General features: G+C 38.4%; 1 protein-coding gene across 3 annotated transcripts in view; it reads right to left on the reverse strand.

Moving 5' to 3' along the window:
• The window catches only part of SPATS2 (spermatogenesis associated serine rich 2), a 73,309-nt gene that overhangs the window by 30,111 nt on the left and 25,009 nt on the right, over positions 1-18,189 (reverse strand). For all 3 annotated transcript variants that reach the window (XM_075199617.1, XM_075199616.1, XM_075199618.1), the window contains exon 2: positions 13,646-13,836. In XM_075199617.1, coding sequence (XP_075055718.1) covers positions 13,646-13,670 — 25 coding nt within the window. In that variant the 5' untranslated portion in view covers positions 13,671-13,836. The remainder of the gene's footprint in view (positions 1-13,645; positions 13,837-18,189) is intronic.

Below are 18,189 nucleotides of genomic sequence, written 5' to 3' on the forward strand. Positions count from 1 at the left end.
CAAATCTTAGTAAAACAGCCCTTGATAGTGGCTTTAGCTACACTCTCTCTGCGTCAACCAAGAGTGCAACCGTGGACCACTAAGCAAACATGCTGCCTTCAAAAACTCTCCTGTAGAGTATAACTTCACTCTGCGTATATCTCAAGATTTCTAAAAATATATTACCTTCTACCAGTAACTCTGGATACTGCAAAAAAAAAAACAAAAAAAAAAACCCAGACCATACTATATGGACAAAAGTATTCAAACGCTTGCCCATTACACCAACAGGGATTGTAATGACATTGTATTCAAATGCATACTTTTTTTTTTAAATACATTTTATTAGTAACATCTTATCTTGAACAAATGCATATACTTAATATGGAGTTGGTCCCCCTTTTACAGTGATAACAGCTTCCACTCTTCTTGGAAAGCTTTCCACAAGATGCTGGAGTGTTTATGTGGGAATTTGTACCCATTTGTTCTGTAGAGCATTTATGAAGTCAGACACTGATGTTGGAGGAGAAGGCCTGGCTCACAATCTCCGTACCAGTTCATCTCAAAGGTGTTCGATGGGGTTGAGGTCAGGGCTCTGTGCGGGCCAGTCATGTTCTTCCACATCAAACTCATCATACCATGTCTTTGTAGTCCTTGCTTTGTGCACTGGGGCAGTCATGTTGGAATAGAAACGGGCATTCTCCAAACTGCTGCCACAAAGTTGGAAGCATAGCATTGTCCAAAATGACTTTGTATGCTGAAGGATTAAGATTGCCCATCACTGGAGATAAGGGGCCTAGCCCAAACCCTGAAAACAGCCCCATTCCATTATCCCTCCTCCACCAAACTTCACACTTCAATTCTTCTCCTGCTCCACCTTCTCTTCATTTGATCCCAAAAATAAAGAGTATGCATATACTCTTCACCTCGTACTGTACTAGCTGTCCACTTGACACTTTTCCTCACAATTCAGATGATTGCAGTCTCCTATGCTCAGCCAAGTCTTAAATTCTGTAACATCTAATTCCACTGATAGCTCTCCTTCAATATGAGGTAATTACTATTATTCTGGAAAAAGTAATTTTCACCCAAACTTACAAATCACCATCCCAGGTCTCAACTCCAATGCTCCTCAAAGCGTCTTGAGGGACTTGCATATACTCTCCTTACACACTTTTCCTCACACAACCTATTGGAACTTCTTTAGTTAGTCAGTTTCTGCTGATTGTTGGGGAAAAAAGCCTAAAGGTGATAATCGATTTCCTTACTGCTATATCTAAAATGCTACAGAGGCCCAGGAGAATTTGATGTCACCAATTGCTTTGAGATTGTTGACCAGTATCCTCTCATACAAAACACTATATTCTGTTAGTCTTCAATAGAAAGTCCTATTCTGTTTCTCAAACCACTGCTTTAGTGTTTGTTTCTCTGGATCTAGCTTCTCTCTGCTTAGTCTATTAGTTGGAGAACCCCAAGGTTCTGTGCTAGATGCTCTGATATTGTCCATCAATACCGCTTCTCTTGGAAACCCAATATGCCCCTTTGGGATTTCATCTTCATCTCTATGCAGATGGTACTCAAATTATCCTCTCTTGATCTCTCACTATCTGTATTGGCCTGTGTTATGGAATGTCTGTCATTTCGTCTTGGATGTCCTCTCTCCACCTCAAACTCAATTTTTACAAAACCCCAAAACAAAACACTGAGCTATTACCAATCAATATAAGCAGTCTACTTTACCTATCTATATCTGTAGACAACACAAAAATAAACTCATGAAACCCACTGCCTAGATGTTACCCTTCACTCAGAATGGTTCTTTGTTCCAAACATCCAGTCTGTACCCAAACCCTGTTACTTACATCTACAAAATATTCAAACACAAAAAATAAATAAAAAATAAGATATATGCACTCATACGATGCTGCAGTTACCTCATTACTGGTCTTCTCCTAACCAAACTTTTCCCCTCTATTTTGCAGCTGGACTAAATTTTTCCCTTGCAAAATACCCTACTACTACTGTTCCACTCAGTCACGCCCTACATTACCAAATCAAATACGAAACAGCCTACTTCTACTAACACACAAGCCATTAACAAAACTGCAACATCTCCTCCCGTCTCAAAATCTCAAGCCATAGATTTGAGCATCGCATACACATTACCTGCTTCCATTATAGATTACAGGACTTCGTTGGGCTGCACCGCTTACAGCATGCCATCCCTCAACAAGATTTTCCTTTGCATCCAAACCTTCAAGCGCTCTCTGAAAACTAATTTCTTTAGGCAGCTTAAAAAAAGAGTCTTCTTAGCCTACCTAGACTATTCTATCAGATTACCCGCACTCTATACAGTCCACAGAAGCTTACATATATGCTCCTTCCATATTCAAAAACACTTTGACCCCTGACTGGATCTCTTTGCCCTGAAGTAAGGACTTCTTCCCAACACGCAGTCTGGCTGGACCAATACGCAATAGATGACACACATGCATCAAACTCCCATTCCCAAAAGATTAGAAGCTTGTAAGCAAAACCCTCTTTCTGCTCTATTCTTTAATATCCATTTTTAAGTATGGTGTTTGCAGAGCTTTACAATCTGGGAACAGGGTATGCTGCACTATATAAATAAATTATTATTACTGTTACTCATCCAGTGTTCTTAATTGCTCCGCAGAGCTTCCCACAGGGAGGTCAGGACACTGATGCAGGAGCAGCATCCAGCAGCTATTTACATGTAAAGGTGCTGGCTGCTGCTCCGATGACTGTGATGGTCTGGAATTGTGACACTTTGCTATGTGCTAAGTGCCAGACTATCAGTCCCAGGGAGAGAAGATTGCACCTCCACCCTCCATACAAGAGGGGTGTGATCAACTTCCAAAGGGTAAGGGGGAGCACACCAAGTGCTTGCACCAGCCCTGACTTTATGCTTATGATGTAATCAAAGCTTTTATCTGTCTGTACGGTCTATTCTCTTGCATAGATAAGCTTCATAACGGATATTTTTTTTTGTTTTTACACACATATTTATATTATATACACACTTGCATCATAATGATATGTTTTTCCTAAACTAATGTTCTGATACATTTATATAATTTTATGTCTACGAAGAACTTTCTGCATTCATATTTGTGAATGTCTTCATGGCAGTTTCAGGCACTGGGGGAGTTAAGTAACCAAGTAAAATGCTGCTCATAAGGGAAAATACTCTTCAGATCCAAAGTAACAGGACACTCACAACAGTCCAAATATTTACCCTAACCAGTGTGATTACCAACTCCAACAGTCTCTCCCTCCCTGTAATTGCATTGTGCTTCCGCCCGCTTTCCAATTTATGTCAGGCACATTGTTCCAAATGTATTTAGTTGAAACCCAAAACTAGCACTGAAGAGGAAGCTGTAAGAATCTCACAAGAGACTATTGTATACGCAGAGTTTATGATCCATTTAACAATTGTGATGGGCCAAAACAAATTGAAATCCACAGACATTTGCAAATTATAACCAAGGAAACGAATGACATTGTAATACAATCCCATTTTAGCAGCTATACCTGTCACATGTTGACTTATAGATGGTCAGTACAGTACTTGTGTTCATTAGACATTTTGGATGCAGAGGATGAGTAGGACTAGCAGAAGTTAAGGTTTAAAATAAAAACCCACAAAAAATAAACACCTTGTAAGCTTGTAATGACATACTTTGTTTTCAAAAGATAAAATAAATAAATAAAAATAATCGTAATAAAAAAAGGGCGGACTTCTCTTTTTCCCTTCAGTGAGTTGTAATAACTCGGTAGCAAAAAGGAATTCCTACAGCCAAGTGGAATGCAACAAATCCAAAAAAAGAGTACCCAGGAGGAACTATGACATACATACAGTATATATCAACAATTAGTGTTTCAGATACGCTTTTAAAAAAAAAAAACCAAAAAAAAAAACCCACCCACACACAACCATCTAACAAGCCCACTTTGGTTGCATGTAGATCTTCAGGACAAAAAACTAAAATCTTTGCAGTCAGTTTACCCATCTGGCAACAACAGTTCTGTAAAATAGAATGGTCAGGATTCAACAATACGTTGTGAAACTTGCACAGCTGGGAATTTGCATCTCCAGATGCTCTGAGACTGCATACAGAGACCATTGCACAGTTCTTTAATACAGAATTATACATTGCAGACAGTCAGTAGGTGATATATTGCCTTCTAACCATGCTCCTCTAGAATGTGTTTTAAACAAGATTGCCTTTGTATACATTATATGGAGGGTTTCTTTTGGAATCTATATCTAAAATAGATCAGATATCTCCTAATTTGTTCGGAATAAAATAAAAATAAATATTGGTCTAGACGTAACCTTAGGCAGGAGGAGTGAGGCTATACATCAGGAAACTGGTGTATGAATGGCTAAGAAATTAATCTGCCTGCTGAAAAAAAAAAGCTCAGACACAAAGCAAATCGAATATAAAATGAAGTAACGGTTTATATGTTTATTAGGCATGACCTGAAAATCAGAAACATACTGTGCAGGGAATTTGGGAATGATTGACACTTAAAGGTTTTGCTAATACGGACTCACTATAGCAGGAAGCCTCAAAAAGTTACCCTATCCTAAATTGTAAAACAAGCCTTGACTATTAAATTCCATACAAAATGGAAGTCACGAAAACGGTTTCTCAACTCCTTACAGGAAATCCACCATGCTGGATTTCCCCTCTTTACTACATGACAAGACCAGCAAACGTCTTCACCTCACTGTGCGTGAAGATGCACTCTCACCTGCTGTTCCTAAACAAGCTCTGCACTGGTGGTGCCCTGATCCTGCAGCTGAATCAAATTTAGGAGATGGTCCTGGCACTTGCTGGACGTTCTTGGGCGCCCCCTGAAACCTTCTTCACAACTATTGAACCTCTCTCCTTGACGTTCTTGATGATCCGATGAATGGTTGATTTATGTGCAATCTTACCAGCAATATCCTTGCCTGTGAAGCAATTTTTGTGCAAAGCAATGATGATTGCACGTGTTTCCTTGCAGAAAACCATGGTTAACAGAGGGAGAACTATGATTTCAAGCACCATCCTCCCTTTAAAGTTCCAGTCTGTTATTTTAAGTCAATCAGTATGGCAAAGTGATCTCCAGCCCTGTCCTCATCAACACTCTCACTTGTGTTAACGAAAGAATCACTGACCTGATGTCAGATGGTCCTTTTGTGGCAGGGCTGAAATGCAGTGGAAACATTTTTGGGATAAACATCATTGTAATGTCAAAGAGGTACTTTGATATTAATTCCAATTCATTTGATCAATCTTCATGACATTTTGGAATATATGCAAATTGCCTTAGTAAAAACTGAGGAAGCAGACTATGTTAAAAATAATATTTGTGTCATTCTCAAAACTTTTGGCCATGACTGTACTGTAACATTTGTAATAGGATATATAAACAAACAGACACTAAGTCAAACAGGCGCAAAAACAATCAACGAAAGGCAGCTAGTAGCAAATAAAAATAGGTAACACCAAAACCTATCAAACCAAAAGATATAAAAAATAATAATTTGCTGACAGACGCCAATCAAACTAACCTATCGAAAATATGTAAAATACAAAAAACAGTAAAATGTCCCAAAAAGGAAAAGAACAAATATAAAAACAAAAAAATTGTAGTTTCAAAGAGGTACAAAGTCCATGAAGTTCATCAATGTCCCTCAATCCTGGAGCGAGGACAGCTCTTCAATAAAGTTTCAAGTACTTCATACTCTTCTCATATGCATGTAAAGAAAAAAAACAAAAAACAAAACCATAGTGCAACCTGTAGATAAAACGAGGTTCTATTTAATCCCCTTTAGTGCCCGTGCACTGATAATGATAAAATGAACACCACGTGATCTGTAGGGTAGGTTTAACCCCTCAAGGGTATACACTCACCAGATCATGTATATAATTGAGCGTCTATATCAAACAAACTGCTCCCATAGGGTAGGTCTTCCAAAATGAAATTCCGCTTAGGTAAAGTTAGTCCCAAAAGGAAAGAAAATACTTCAGTGTAAAAACATTAAACACTTTATTGAAAAAGATATACAAGCTTCCTAAATATAATTTTGATCTGGCGGTTTTATATAAGGAAGCTTGTATATCTGCAAGAGTAACATGGTAATACATTCTTAACTACCCAAGGAGTTTTCCCTTTGTAATGTTACAGCAATAGGAGACATCATGCAGTACTTTAGTAAAATGCAATTACATATTTTGCTGAATGGCAAGCCAAGAGTGGAAGCGAATATTGCCAACTCCAAGCAATGCATGTCATTTGGAAAATATTGAGTTTTAAGAGTTCTGTGACTATTATAAAGCATCCTGCACAAAGACCAACATGCTTAGACAAGTACCTAGGATGGAAAGGATTTATGCTCTAAAAGCACTGTATATATCAGGTGTTTGTGGCCAAATAAAACAGTGCCTTAAAAAAGTTTTCAGGCAACACATTTTGTTGTTGTAGATTCTTGTGTCAAAGAGACAAAATATTAACTACCATGTGAAACTAAAATATTTTCACTTTTCCACAAATTACTAAAACTGAAAAAGCAGAAATTGGTAAAGTATTCATACCTCTTGCTAACGCCTCCTGAAATCTGCACAGGCGCAATACATTACTTACAGCAATTTGTACATAGAAACTAACTGTGTAAGAAATGAGTGAGCCACCTGTTGCCAAAAAACTATACACAGTTAGATTGGGCTTCTTGAAATGCTGCATCCTCTTTATTTTCAAAGGGCAAAGAAAAAAAATGGAGGAAGGGTACAAGACCTTTGCAAAGGCTTTGAGCTTCTGTGGGAGCTCTGTACAGTCCACTATACAGAAGTTTAGGGAGGTTTAGGTAGTATGGCTGCAGTTTCATACTGTTTCCACTTAACTGCCAGACAAGAAGGCAGCTGGTCTCTGTGGGAAGCCATCAGAATTGCAGGGGAATGCTGTATACAGAACATTAACAGATGCAACAATTTCCCCATGTCACAGGGATTTCAAATACTCAGCACTATTAGCTCTATGCGCTGTTTTGAAACCCCAAAAGGCATCACATAAACGATGTGGCAGAAAATGTTGCCTGTATACAGAGTTTCCGGCAGTACAAGTTTTTTTTTTTTCTCTCAAAATAACACACATATAGAAACAGAAAACCTATTCGAGAGTACATCTAACAAATTAGAAGTGCCGGGTAGGGAAGGTCTTTTATATGAAACACCTTTAAGTCCTAAATCATTTAAATTATATATTGATAATGAAGTTAGCTTTTAAATATAAAAGCTGTTTGTCACCTGTTGCCACATAAGCCTGCTTTGTATACAGAGTTCCTCTGTGGTACTTTAGAAATCACAAAATGCATATTCTGTAACATTCTGATTAGAATTTGAAAGAACTTATTTCCAGCTTGGCAAATAAAGGCATGAGGTAGGGAAGGTCTTCAGGGATCAATGCTGCTAGTCACACACAGGTCTGAATAAACTATTCACAAGTGATTAGGGATGGATTTCCTTTGAGCTACTTACAACGTAGGCACTTTTTGGTTTTCTTTGTTACTTGAAATCTATCAGCAGAGTTAATCTGATCTGTGATTGAGACATTCAGAATGAAAAACAGTTACAGGACGACAAAAAGCCCAGAAGTTGGAATAAATGGGCATTGTATCATATTCTGTTCAGTCATGTTCCAAAGCAGAGCTTTCCTTCCAGATAAACTGTACTAACCCTTTACAACACAAGGAATAGTGCTCCAATGTGTGGTTTGGTGAAAACATGTTTTTGGCAGCTTTGCAAGTGTGCCATACACTATATGGACAAAAGTATTTGGCTACACCTGTTAATATGGAATTGAAGTGTTTCCAATCAAACTTGTTGCCAGAGGTGTATAAAATCAAACACCTAGCAATGCAGTCTCCATTTGCAAACATTTGTGATACAAAATGAGTTTTTCTGAAGAGCTCAGTGACTTCAAGCGTGGTACTGTAGGATGCGACCTTAGCAATAAGACCGTTTGAGAAATTTCAACCCTGCGGGATATTCCACGGTCAACTGAAAGTGATATTATTAGAAAGCGGAAGTGTTTAGGAACAGGGCAACTCAACCACGAAGCGGAAGACCACATAAAATAACAGAGCAGGGTCAACGACTGCTAAGGCGCATAGTGCGTAAAGGTCGCCAAAGCTCTGCTGAATCCATAGCTGAAGAGTTTCGAACTTCCACTGACATTAATGCAAGCAAAAAAACTGTGCGACGAGAGCTCAATGGAATGGGTTTCCATGGCCGAGCAGCTGCATGGAAGCATCACATCACCGCGACCAATGCCTGGCATCAGATGGAGTGGTGTAAAACACACAGACACTGGACTGTGGAAATGTGTTCTGTAGAGTGAGGAATCACGCTTCTTTGTTCGGAAGTCAGATTGGCGAGTCTGGGTTTGGCGGATGCCAGGAGAACGTTACCTGTCTGACTGCATTATGCCAACTGTGAAGTTTGGTGGAGGAGGGATAATGGTATGGGGCTGTTTTTCAGGGTTTGCGCTAGGCCCCTTATCCCCAGTGAAGGGCAATCTTAATCCTTCAGCACACCAAGTCATTTTGGACAATGCTATGCTTCCAAATTTGTGGCAACAGTTTGGGGAAAGCCCTTTTCTATTCCAACATAACTGTTCCCCAGTGCACAAAGCAAGGACTACAAAAACATGGTTTGATGAGTTCGGTGTGGAAGAACTTGACTGGCCTGCACAGAGCCCTGACCTCAACCCCATCAAACATCACTGGGATGAACTGGTACGGAGATTGAAAGCCAGGCCTTCATCCAACATAAGTGCCTGTCCTCAAATGCTCTACAGAATAAATGGTCACAAATTACCACAGAAACACTCCAAAATCTTGTGGAAAGCCTTCCAAGAAGAGTCCACTTGCTGTTATCGCTGCAAAAGGGGAACCAACTCCTTATTTAAAGTATATGTTTTTGAATAAAACATCCTTACAGTATCTGATGGTGTCCGAATACTTTTGTCCATATAGTGTAGTAAAAGTGGATAGCTTTTCCAGTATGACAAAAAAAAAGTAATGTACTCAGTGTGGTATAATAAAAAAGTGTGCATTAGATCCAATGGTCCTCTCACATGCCACCATATAGCTTATATACCCCAATAGTCTCCCATGTCCCCATACTTATCTTATAGATACATGGCCCCATAAGACTCCAGAGAGTCTCATGTGCCTCCAACATAGGCCAAGGTACTAGCATCTGCATAGCTGCCCGCTGGCTCTATATTTAAAGAGTAAGTCCAACTTTATCCCTGTGATTGGCTTTACAATGCTACAAGGCTGCACTTCCACAAATTCCAGATGGGCTGAAGTTTAGTAGGAATTACTTGCACTGCATTGTGAAACCAATCACACTGTTTTCTTCAGTATCAAACGCTTTTCTGAGAGACAGATACATTGCCCCAATCCATGAGGGACCATATGACTAAGCAGGTCTACATTAAAGTGAAAGTAAACTTAAAAAAATTAAAGCATTTCTGTTGTAAAAAGCCTTGTATGAATTCATATATGTTGAAGTGGTCTCAAAGTCTGTGGAACTTTGAGTAAACTATTTTAAGTTTTTGAAAAACATATAGTGAAACAAAAAGACTGCCAGTCCAGCAGCACAAAAACCATTTAAACCACAGCATGACTTGAGAGAGGACAATAGTATACAAGTCCATACTGGGTCCTGTATGGCATGGTTAATGCAGTCTAATCTTATAAAAGGTACACCTACTACCCTTACTTTCAATAGTAAGTTAAAACTACATTTAAAAACAGGGACAAGTCAATCTGTAATAACATATCAGTAGAAATCTTAACTGTAAGAAACAAATCTGACAACTTAACGCAACTTCCGGATGATCAGATCTTCCATCAGCTTTTGTAAATTAGGCTTAAGGTTGGAACAGGCAAAACACAATTCTGATGAGTGGTTTCCATCAGTCCACCTGCTGAGCTTTTTGTTTTTAATGTATCCCACCACAGAAAATTTTGTACACATGCGTAAATGCGAGGAATCAGAAACAGCTTTTCAGCATATATGATGTCCTGCCTAAAAATTCCTTACATTGCTTAAATGAAGTAAGAATCACAGAGCTTGTTCACATGGTGGAAGGTGGGAGACTACATGGTGCAGGCTGCATGCCCCTCTTCCTTAGATGTGCTGCTGCCGATGCATGACTTCTCAGCACGGTGTGGAGGGGCCCGCATATATTCAAAGGACTCTAAGGTAAAAAAGCGTCAAGGCAGGCATTTGGATTCAGCATGTAATTTAGCTTCTGCTTAATGACATTAAGACTTGTTTCTAGGAGGATGTCATGAAAAAATGTGTGTGTATATATGTGTATATATATATATGTGTATATATATATATATATATATATTATATATATATATATATATATATACACATATATACACATACACACACACACATATATATATATATATACACATACCGTATTTGCCGGCGTATAAGACGACTTTTTTGCCCTGAAAAACATGCCTCCAAGTGGGGGGTCGTCTTATACGCCGGGTGCAGGCAGTGGAGTGGTTTGATACAGAAAGCTGTGCAGCAGAGGGCGCTGCATTCGGGGCACACCGCGCATGCTCCTAATAATAATGGCTCCTACCGGTGATAAGAGGAAGCGGGAAGACGACAGAATGGCGACAGCGGGGATGCGAAGAGCTCACTGGAGACACAACATCCCCTCTCCGGGTTCCGACTCAAAACTCTCCTGAGAGAGTCAGCACGGGACAAAACCATCTTCCTGCACGGACAGGTACCCGGGGGAAGAGTTGCGGGGTTACACAGCTGACTGAAGACAATGGGCGGCGTGTATCACTGGCGCGGCGCGGGGGGGGGGGGGGGGGGGGTGTGTTATGTCACCCCATTGCTGTCCAGAGGTACAGATCAGGGGTGGGGAGCAGTATCTGCAGGACTGGAGCAGCAGCTTAAATAGGGCTCAGATCAACTCAGCTCTGCTGCATGGTTCAGATGGAGATGCCTGCACCAGTTCTCACCCTGCACTGTGTGGCTGAATGATGGTGGTCCTAGTACATACACTGGTGATCACACTAATAGCTTTAACAAAACTTTTCAATCATTTGTGAATAGGACAGCTGATGCCTAACATATTACAGTCATGTCTATTGATATAGTAGATGCTCAGCTTTCCAGTCTCCATAACACAGAATTACATGTCACACCAGCCTGTCTTACCACAGATTGACGTCATTACACGTTGTAATGAGAGAAACGCGCTCCTGCCCAACATCCCCTTGTTGTCATTTTATTAGAACATATGGGGGGTATTCAATTGTCCGAGGTTTGTTTTTTTCATCCGCAGCTGTACCGTATGGTGTGCGTAAGAGGGGGTAGTCTTATACGGCGAGTATATAACAAACTCTATATTTTGAGTGGAAATGTTGGGGGTCGTCTTATACACCGGCAAATACGGTATATATATATATATATATATATATATATATATATATATATATATATATATATATATATATATATATATATATATATATATATATATATATATATATATTTTTTTTTTTTTTTTTTAAAGATAAGGCAATGTAGACAATTTGCAAAAGGACATCCTTCGGATCGTACATGGCGGTTTGTCACATCATGTGTATTTCTGCACGAATACACGGGTTATGCAAAGCACACGTAGATATGTCAAAAATGGCAGCATCTTCCAGTAAGGGTGCAAAGTTTTGCATCTAAAATAAGAAATATGTCAGTGCACTGTATTGATAAATAAATCAGTGCCAATCAATATTTATGTAGCACAACAAAAATAAGGCGGCTTTGGTTAATGCCTTAATCAAACTAGTTAAGATCACAAAAATACAGTTAAAAAAAAGGTTTAATCCCCCCCAAAAAAAGTGTTAATTTTTAAGCCATACCCAAACAACTTTTTATAGGCTGACTAGATAACAGACATTAGCATGATCTGATTGGAGGAGCTGAATGTGAATGAGCATTCAGAAATAAATGTGAGCTAGCCCATCGATGTTCCATGGTTCTGCCCATATTCAAAAGGGACAAAATTATTTAAATAAGATCAAAAAGTAGAGACTGTGCATATACAGGGCCACCACCTGAACCTGCTTTTTCTCTGGGACAAGGCTTTTAATGAGACACCATAATAATGTATGATAGCAATACAAATATAGTGCAGACATCAATTCTCAATCATAATGTAAATATGAATTAACTGAGCAATATTTTAGTAGTAAAATGGAAGATTAATGAACTGTAATCCTAAAGTGGCTGGACTAGGTACAGTTCCATCTAGAACCCGTTTATACACAAGGTGAAGAAATAGCTGCATGTACATATTATCATGTTCCTAAATGACCTCCAGTGCCCTGTAATTAGTGGTAATGAAAATTAATACATGTCAAGTCAATGGTTTTCTGTTTTACAGATATCTAGATCTCTAACAATGCTTTTAAAGCAGCTTGGTCCCACCTGGTGATATCTATTGCTTCATTCACTCAACTAAGCACAGTATTCTGATGACTATTTGTTAGATAGAATGGCAAGTGACAGTTCCTAATCCAATTGCCTACTATACACATGTGCCACCATCTGCTTGTTTGTAAGTCTACAAACATCATTGATGCACAGTACTAGGGATCTTTGTTGAATCTTAACATTTTGGGCATAATTTGGGCATACAGACAAAAGGATGATTGTTCAACCCTGCCAATATCTGTCAAACTATTTTTAACTATGAGTTTTGGATCTGCATCAACCTTTTCTGTACTACACCCACCAATAACCAATTATATGAAGAAAAAAAAAAACAATTGAGCAGACATCTATGCGTACAAAGTTTTTGCTGGGCTCCACCTAACCCCGATTTAAACATTATAAGCTAATTAGGGGAAATACAGCAACCTACTGCTTTGCCACATTGAGAAATGAGACAAGCCATTGAAGCAGAAAACGCTGTAGGAAAAATTAATAAAAGGAAACCCCAAAAAAACAACACTACAAAAACGACAGAAAGCAGGGAAAAAACCTCAAACACTTTTGTTGAGAACAAACAGATAACCATGTCCGCCTTTAAGCTAGATTTAAACATCAAATCATACGTAATCCCGATGACCATGTACACTTAAAGGTTTATATTGCTCTTAGGGACAATAATGACTAATCTATAATAAATGTATTAATGGTATTTATTCAAACACTCTTACTTATCATTCCTAGATAAACCGGTCAGTGGATGCCAGCCAAGACCTCAAACAACGTAAACCTTGTGCTTGGTCATGTAATACCTAAGTTAGAGGCACAAAGTAGCGAGCCAACTAGTGCCATCATTTGATGCCTATTACACCATATAGTCAAATACGATCACAATTCAAGCCAAGTAAAAGGTGGGGCTGAGGAATGGTTAATCAGTAGATGTGCAATTTTTAAAGGAAAAAAAACAAAAAACAAAAAAAAACCCCAAAACAAAACCCACAAACCTATAAAGAAGCTGTGTATAGTTGATTGCTATTCTGAATAATATAATTCTTAACCAAAACACAATAAGAATATTACTCAGTTTTAGTTAAGAAACCCCAACTTACCCTTATTACTATGCTTCCGAGACATTTTTAGGAGTACAGTAGCAACCAAAAGCAGAAAGAAGTGGCCTCGTTCACACGCTTAACTGTTGAGATGTCAAGTCTGGGGGAAAAGCTGGGACAGCTGCCAGGAAGGTGCATAAATGCTTCTTTACATTAGTCTGCTAGGTTCTTCATCCGCGTCTTCTTGGGCTCTGCAAAGAGAAGATCCATTAGTCTCTTCACACTTCTCAAAAGTAGCCTTAATGTCTAGATTTTGGAGATTATTGGCTAGAGTCAAAGTCTGCTACATACACTAAAAACATATACAGGAACAATTTGATACGAAACAATAAACAGTGCTGCAATACAGTCAATGAAAATAACTAATTTTGGTAATAAATTATGTTAAGTAACAACGAGAATTTAGAACAATTTAAAAAACAAAAACCAAGTGAGAAAGCCACTATACACACACTGAAATGTACATTCTGCTCACAGAACCCACTATACATGGTGAAACGGGTTTAGTACCTACCTACACGACAAGAAAAGTTTTACATTTCTATTTGTATTACTTTTATTTTCATTTAATTTTACCTTACATTTTTATCTGTATTTACCTGCTTATCTCTTTAGGTTCATCATATTTAGTCACAATTTAATTTCTACAACTATTTTCTTTTTATAAACTGTAATTTATATATGCTATTCTATTACTACTAATTTGTTTCTAATTTCATTTGTTAGTTATTTTTATTTTTGACCTTTACTGTTATTTTTATTTCTATTTGTAATTTTATTTACACTTTACATTTTTATTTGCATTTTTATTACTCCTTACTCATATATCCTTTCACCTCCATTCACTTATATTTGTGGTAATTTATATTGTGTGCATCTTCAGTTTTTTTTTTCTATTTCTCACCTCCTCCTACATTCTTTACTCTGTCCTATTTTACTGCCACCTACCATCTGATTTATTGTCACTCCTAGCCATAACCTTTATCTATATATCCACTCCTGGGAGTAAATGCATTAAGGTCTGATTTCTGCAAGTTTTGCGGTTTTAAATTTTGACTGCAAAGTCGACGAATATCGTCGATTTGCAGAAATCTAATCTTCATACATTTACACACCCCCCCCCCCCCCCCACCCGATCTTGTATTGGCATGGTATAAACGTACTTGCATCTACACTTTTGTCTTCACTTCACACCTACTTCTACTCCATTTAAGTTTCTACCTATGACCACATCCCTACTTTATCATACACTACAATCTCCATATATCTCAATTTTCACTTCTCTGACCCCCTTATGTTCACCTCTATCGACTATATATCCTGCACCACCACATTCATTCAAAGCAAAATTAGACCCTCCACTCCATTTACACCTCCCTCAGGAGCTCAACACCAAGCTCCAAGAGACAGAAAATAAACCACTTTCATACAGAGTGGAAAGATTATTTGTTTACTATACCCAAAACAAAAGGTTTGTGCCTGACCTGTCATTTAAACGTAGCTATTGAAAAGGAAGGGTATTTGGAGAGCCATTTAAAGTCTACATATGCAATATGATATGGATTTTCCTGTTGGAGTAAATTACAGAAGATTAAGCATTAAAGACGCCTCTAACGCATTTCAATGCCAACTGTAATTGTATCACTTCATGGGAGCAGAATACTTGCTAAGAAAAAAAACCAAAATTTACAAAAATTATATTTATATATTTTCAATTATTAAGATAATGGCCAGAGGCATTTTAGAGAAAGCAGAGATGTGGTTTTAGGATTTATTTTTTATAATGGTTCCATTATTTAGAATATTCAGATATTCAGAGCAACTGAGGATGGACCCCAAAAATAGGGTTTTATTTTCGCTTCATTGAGACAACTGACCTGAATGACACATCAGCGCTTTGCGTTTTGCTAGAATGGTACGTCTGCTAAAGAGGGGCTCAAAATCCTACTGCTCGTGGGGTGAACATTTTTCAGCAATTCAAAGACATAATAAAACATCTAAATTGCCAATCTTTTCCATAACCACTGATGGAGCCACATAATTCATTGCTCCATGCAAATTGGAAATTCAGGAAGCTGGGAAACAATCAACTGGCTTTGTGTGGTAAAATGTGGAATATGAAGAGAGTCATGGATATTCCACTTAAAATTGTTAATTCAATTCATAATTACAAAAAAGTTTCCAGTTGTAAACCCTTCGGTCAAAACTGTAAGAAGACCAAGCAAAACACTATGTCCTATGGCTAAGCAGGGGAAAATTTCTGCAGAGGTATCTATTGCCTGAACTTAGTTTCTGGTCTCCAGAAATGTGGAGAACAAGCAGTCTAAGTATGGCTGTAAATTTAGATTTTCCTTTAAACTGATTGCATTCAGTTCATTCAAAGCAGCTATAAACAGTTACAAGGAAAAAGTGAAAATGATGTTGAAATAATAAGGCTGTAAAATTCTTTTAAACAGCTGTGTTTGAAAAGTGTTTGAAAAGTTTGTAATGCTGCAGACACAAAGATCCGATATCCAAATTAGACCGTCAAAAGAAAGATCATACACTGCTTGACATTGGTAAATATACGGAACAGATACATTACATCAGGAGACCTCAACAGATGGTTCCAGGACTTTGCGATACTTGACCCACAAGTAAAATTGTTATGCTCCCCTCCCCCTTTGAGTACATTACATAAAGATGACATCATGATTTCACATGGATTCTTCAGTTAAGAATGAGATGATAAACTTTACAAAATGACATCTACATAGTCAGGGCCTCTGGGGTAAACATACCTACTGGCTGAAGACATGTATAAACATAATAGTAAGATACAGATGTAAAAGGTGCTCTCACAAGAAAAAAGTCAGAATACTGGCCATCTCTAATGACCTAGAAGCCTGGTTCTGGTTAGGAATCAACATGTGTCCTCATCTACAGATGGAATTAGTCCTTAAAAGATGTGAACTTTCACCATATGGATGCCACATGGAGTAACAGTTACTTGCAGTGACTTTTACGAAGTATTAAAATTAACAAAGCACAAAGTCTGAATCTGTAAGAGAGCGAAGGTTTCTTTCCTGTTATGGGCACACATATGGAAAAGTAGGTTTCTTAGTGTGACGAATTTCTCTATTTGCATATGATAGTGTTTATTATAAGTATATTATAATGTATTATGTGCATAAACTCACACAAGTTTGTGTTGCAAGGTATGGTGTTTGCAATTGTGCATACAGTGCACAGAAACCCCTCTATACTAAACATTTCTGCCTCAATATGTAAAGTCAATATATGGTCTTCACATGCAGAAATAGGTCTAGGTGCAGACTAACTTATATTTAAGCCAGCATTTTAGCAAAAGTATTATTTACCTCTGTCCATCAAAGAAATTCTTAAAAGACAAAAAAGCCAGTAGCAGCACAGAGACAAATCACTTTGTATACTGATTATTATGGTATGCAGTACACTAATTAATGCTGCGTTCACATTGCCCCAGCAATATCCCGGGTATATAAACCGACCACTAACCGAAGAATGTGGGCCAGACCCCGCAGTCACAGAGAAGCTTTCTGGTCTACTGTGGAAGCTTTGGAGGATGAGCAGAGGATGGCACACTTTCGCATGTCACATGGGACATGTACTGGACCTTATCATCCCATCACTTTCTAGATAGACCACAAACTGCAGAAACCCATTGCACCCAGTAGGAGACTAGGATTGTATTGAGGTGGTATGCTATCCCTGGCAAATACAAACTCCTGCTTGTTTGGATGGCTGTTCGATAGAGAGCGCCCGCTCTTCCTCCCTCTCCACACACACTAATAAAGTGTGTGTATAAAATAAATATATATATAATGCTTTTCTCAGCAAGCTAATGCAATTATGTATTTTTTGCCATTTGTTTATGGTTCCTGCCCATCTGTAGATGTACATCTTTCCAAATACGATTCTAAAATAGACAGCAGGTTAACTGTATCCTGTACCCAAAATATGTCTAGCGTGTATATGTTGTGGTTTTATTTGGGCAAGGTGATATTGATTTGCAAGATCCATAGGTGTAGTGATTGTTGTCAAAGTTCTAATATTCTCTGTAATGCACTGCAGAATATGTGTGCACTACTATAAATTTAATCTGTTGTACGGCTTTACAGAAATCCAAGACAGTTAATGGGGTGGAGATCCCAGTACACATCATCAGGGATGCAGCTTACGCATTGCGGAGATGGTTGATGAAGGGCTTCACCCAGCATCATCAACTTTCTACTGAACAAATTCGCTTCACCCATACCCTCAGCTCTGCTCAAATGTCTTTGGATGACCGAAAAAGGATGTTGGCGGTGTTTATTGAAGAGAAATGACATTGATACCAAGCTACTGCCTCATGTAGTTGCTGCATTTTACATATTTGTGAAACACAGAAAGAGCAGTTTCTACTTAAGTGTAACGTACACGAGTCTGAACTATCTGAGGTTTCTGCAGATTCAACAATATGTATCTCTTATTCCGGCACTGAGGAGTCTGTGTGGAGAGGACAGGAGCGATGCACGGAGCTCCGC

Source organism: Mixophyes fleayi, chromosome 2 (assembly GCF_038048845.1).
Source record: "Mixophyes fleayi isolate aMixFle1 chromosome 2, aMixFle1.hap1, whole genome shotgun sequence".
NCBI classification, from domain to species: domain Eukaryota; kingdom Metazoa; phylum Chordata; class Amphibia; order Anura; family Limnodynastidae; genus Mixophyes; species Mixophyes fleayi.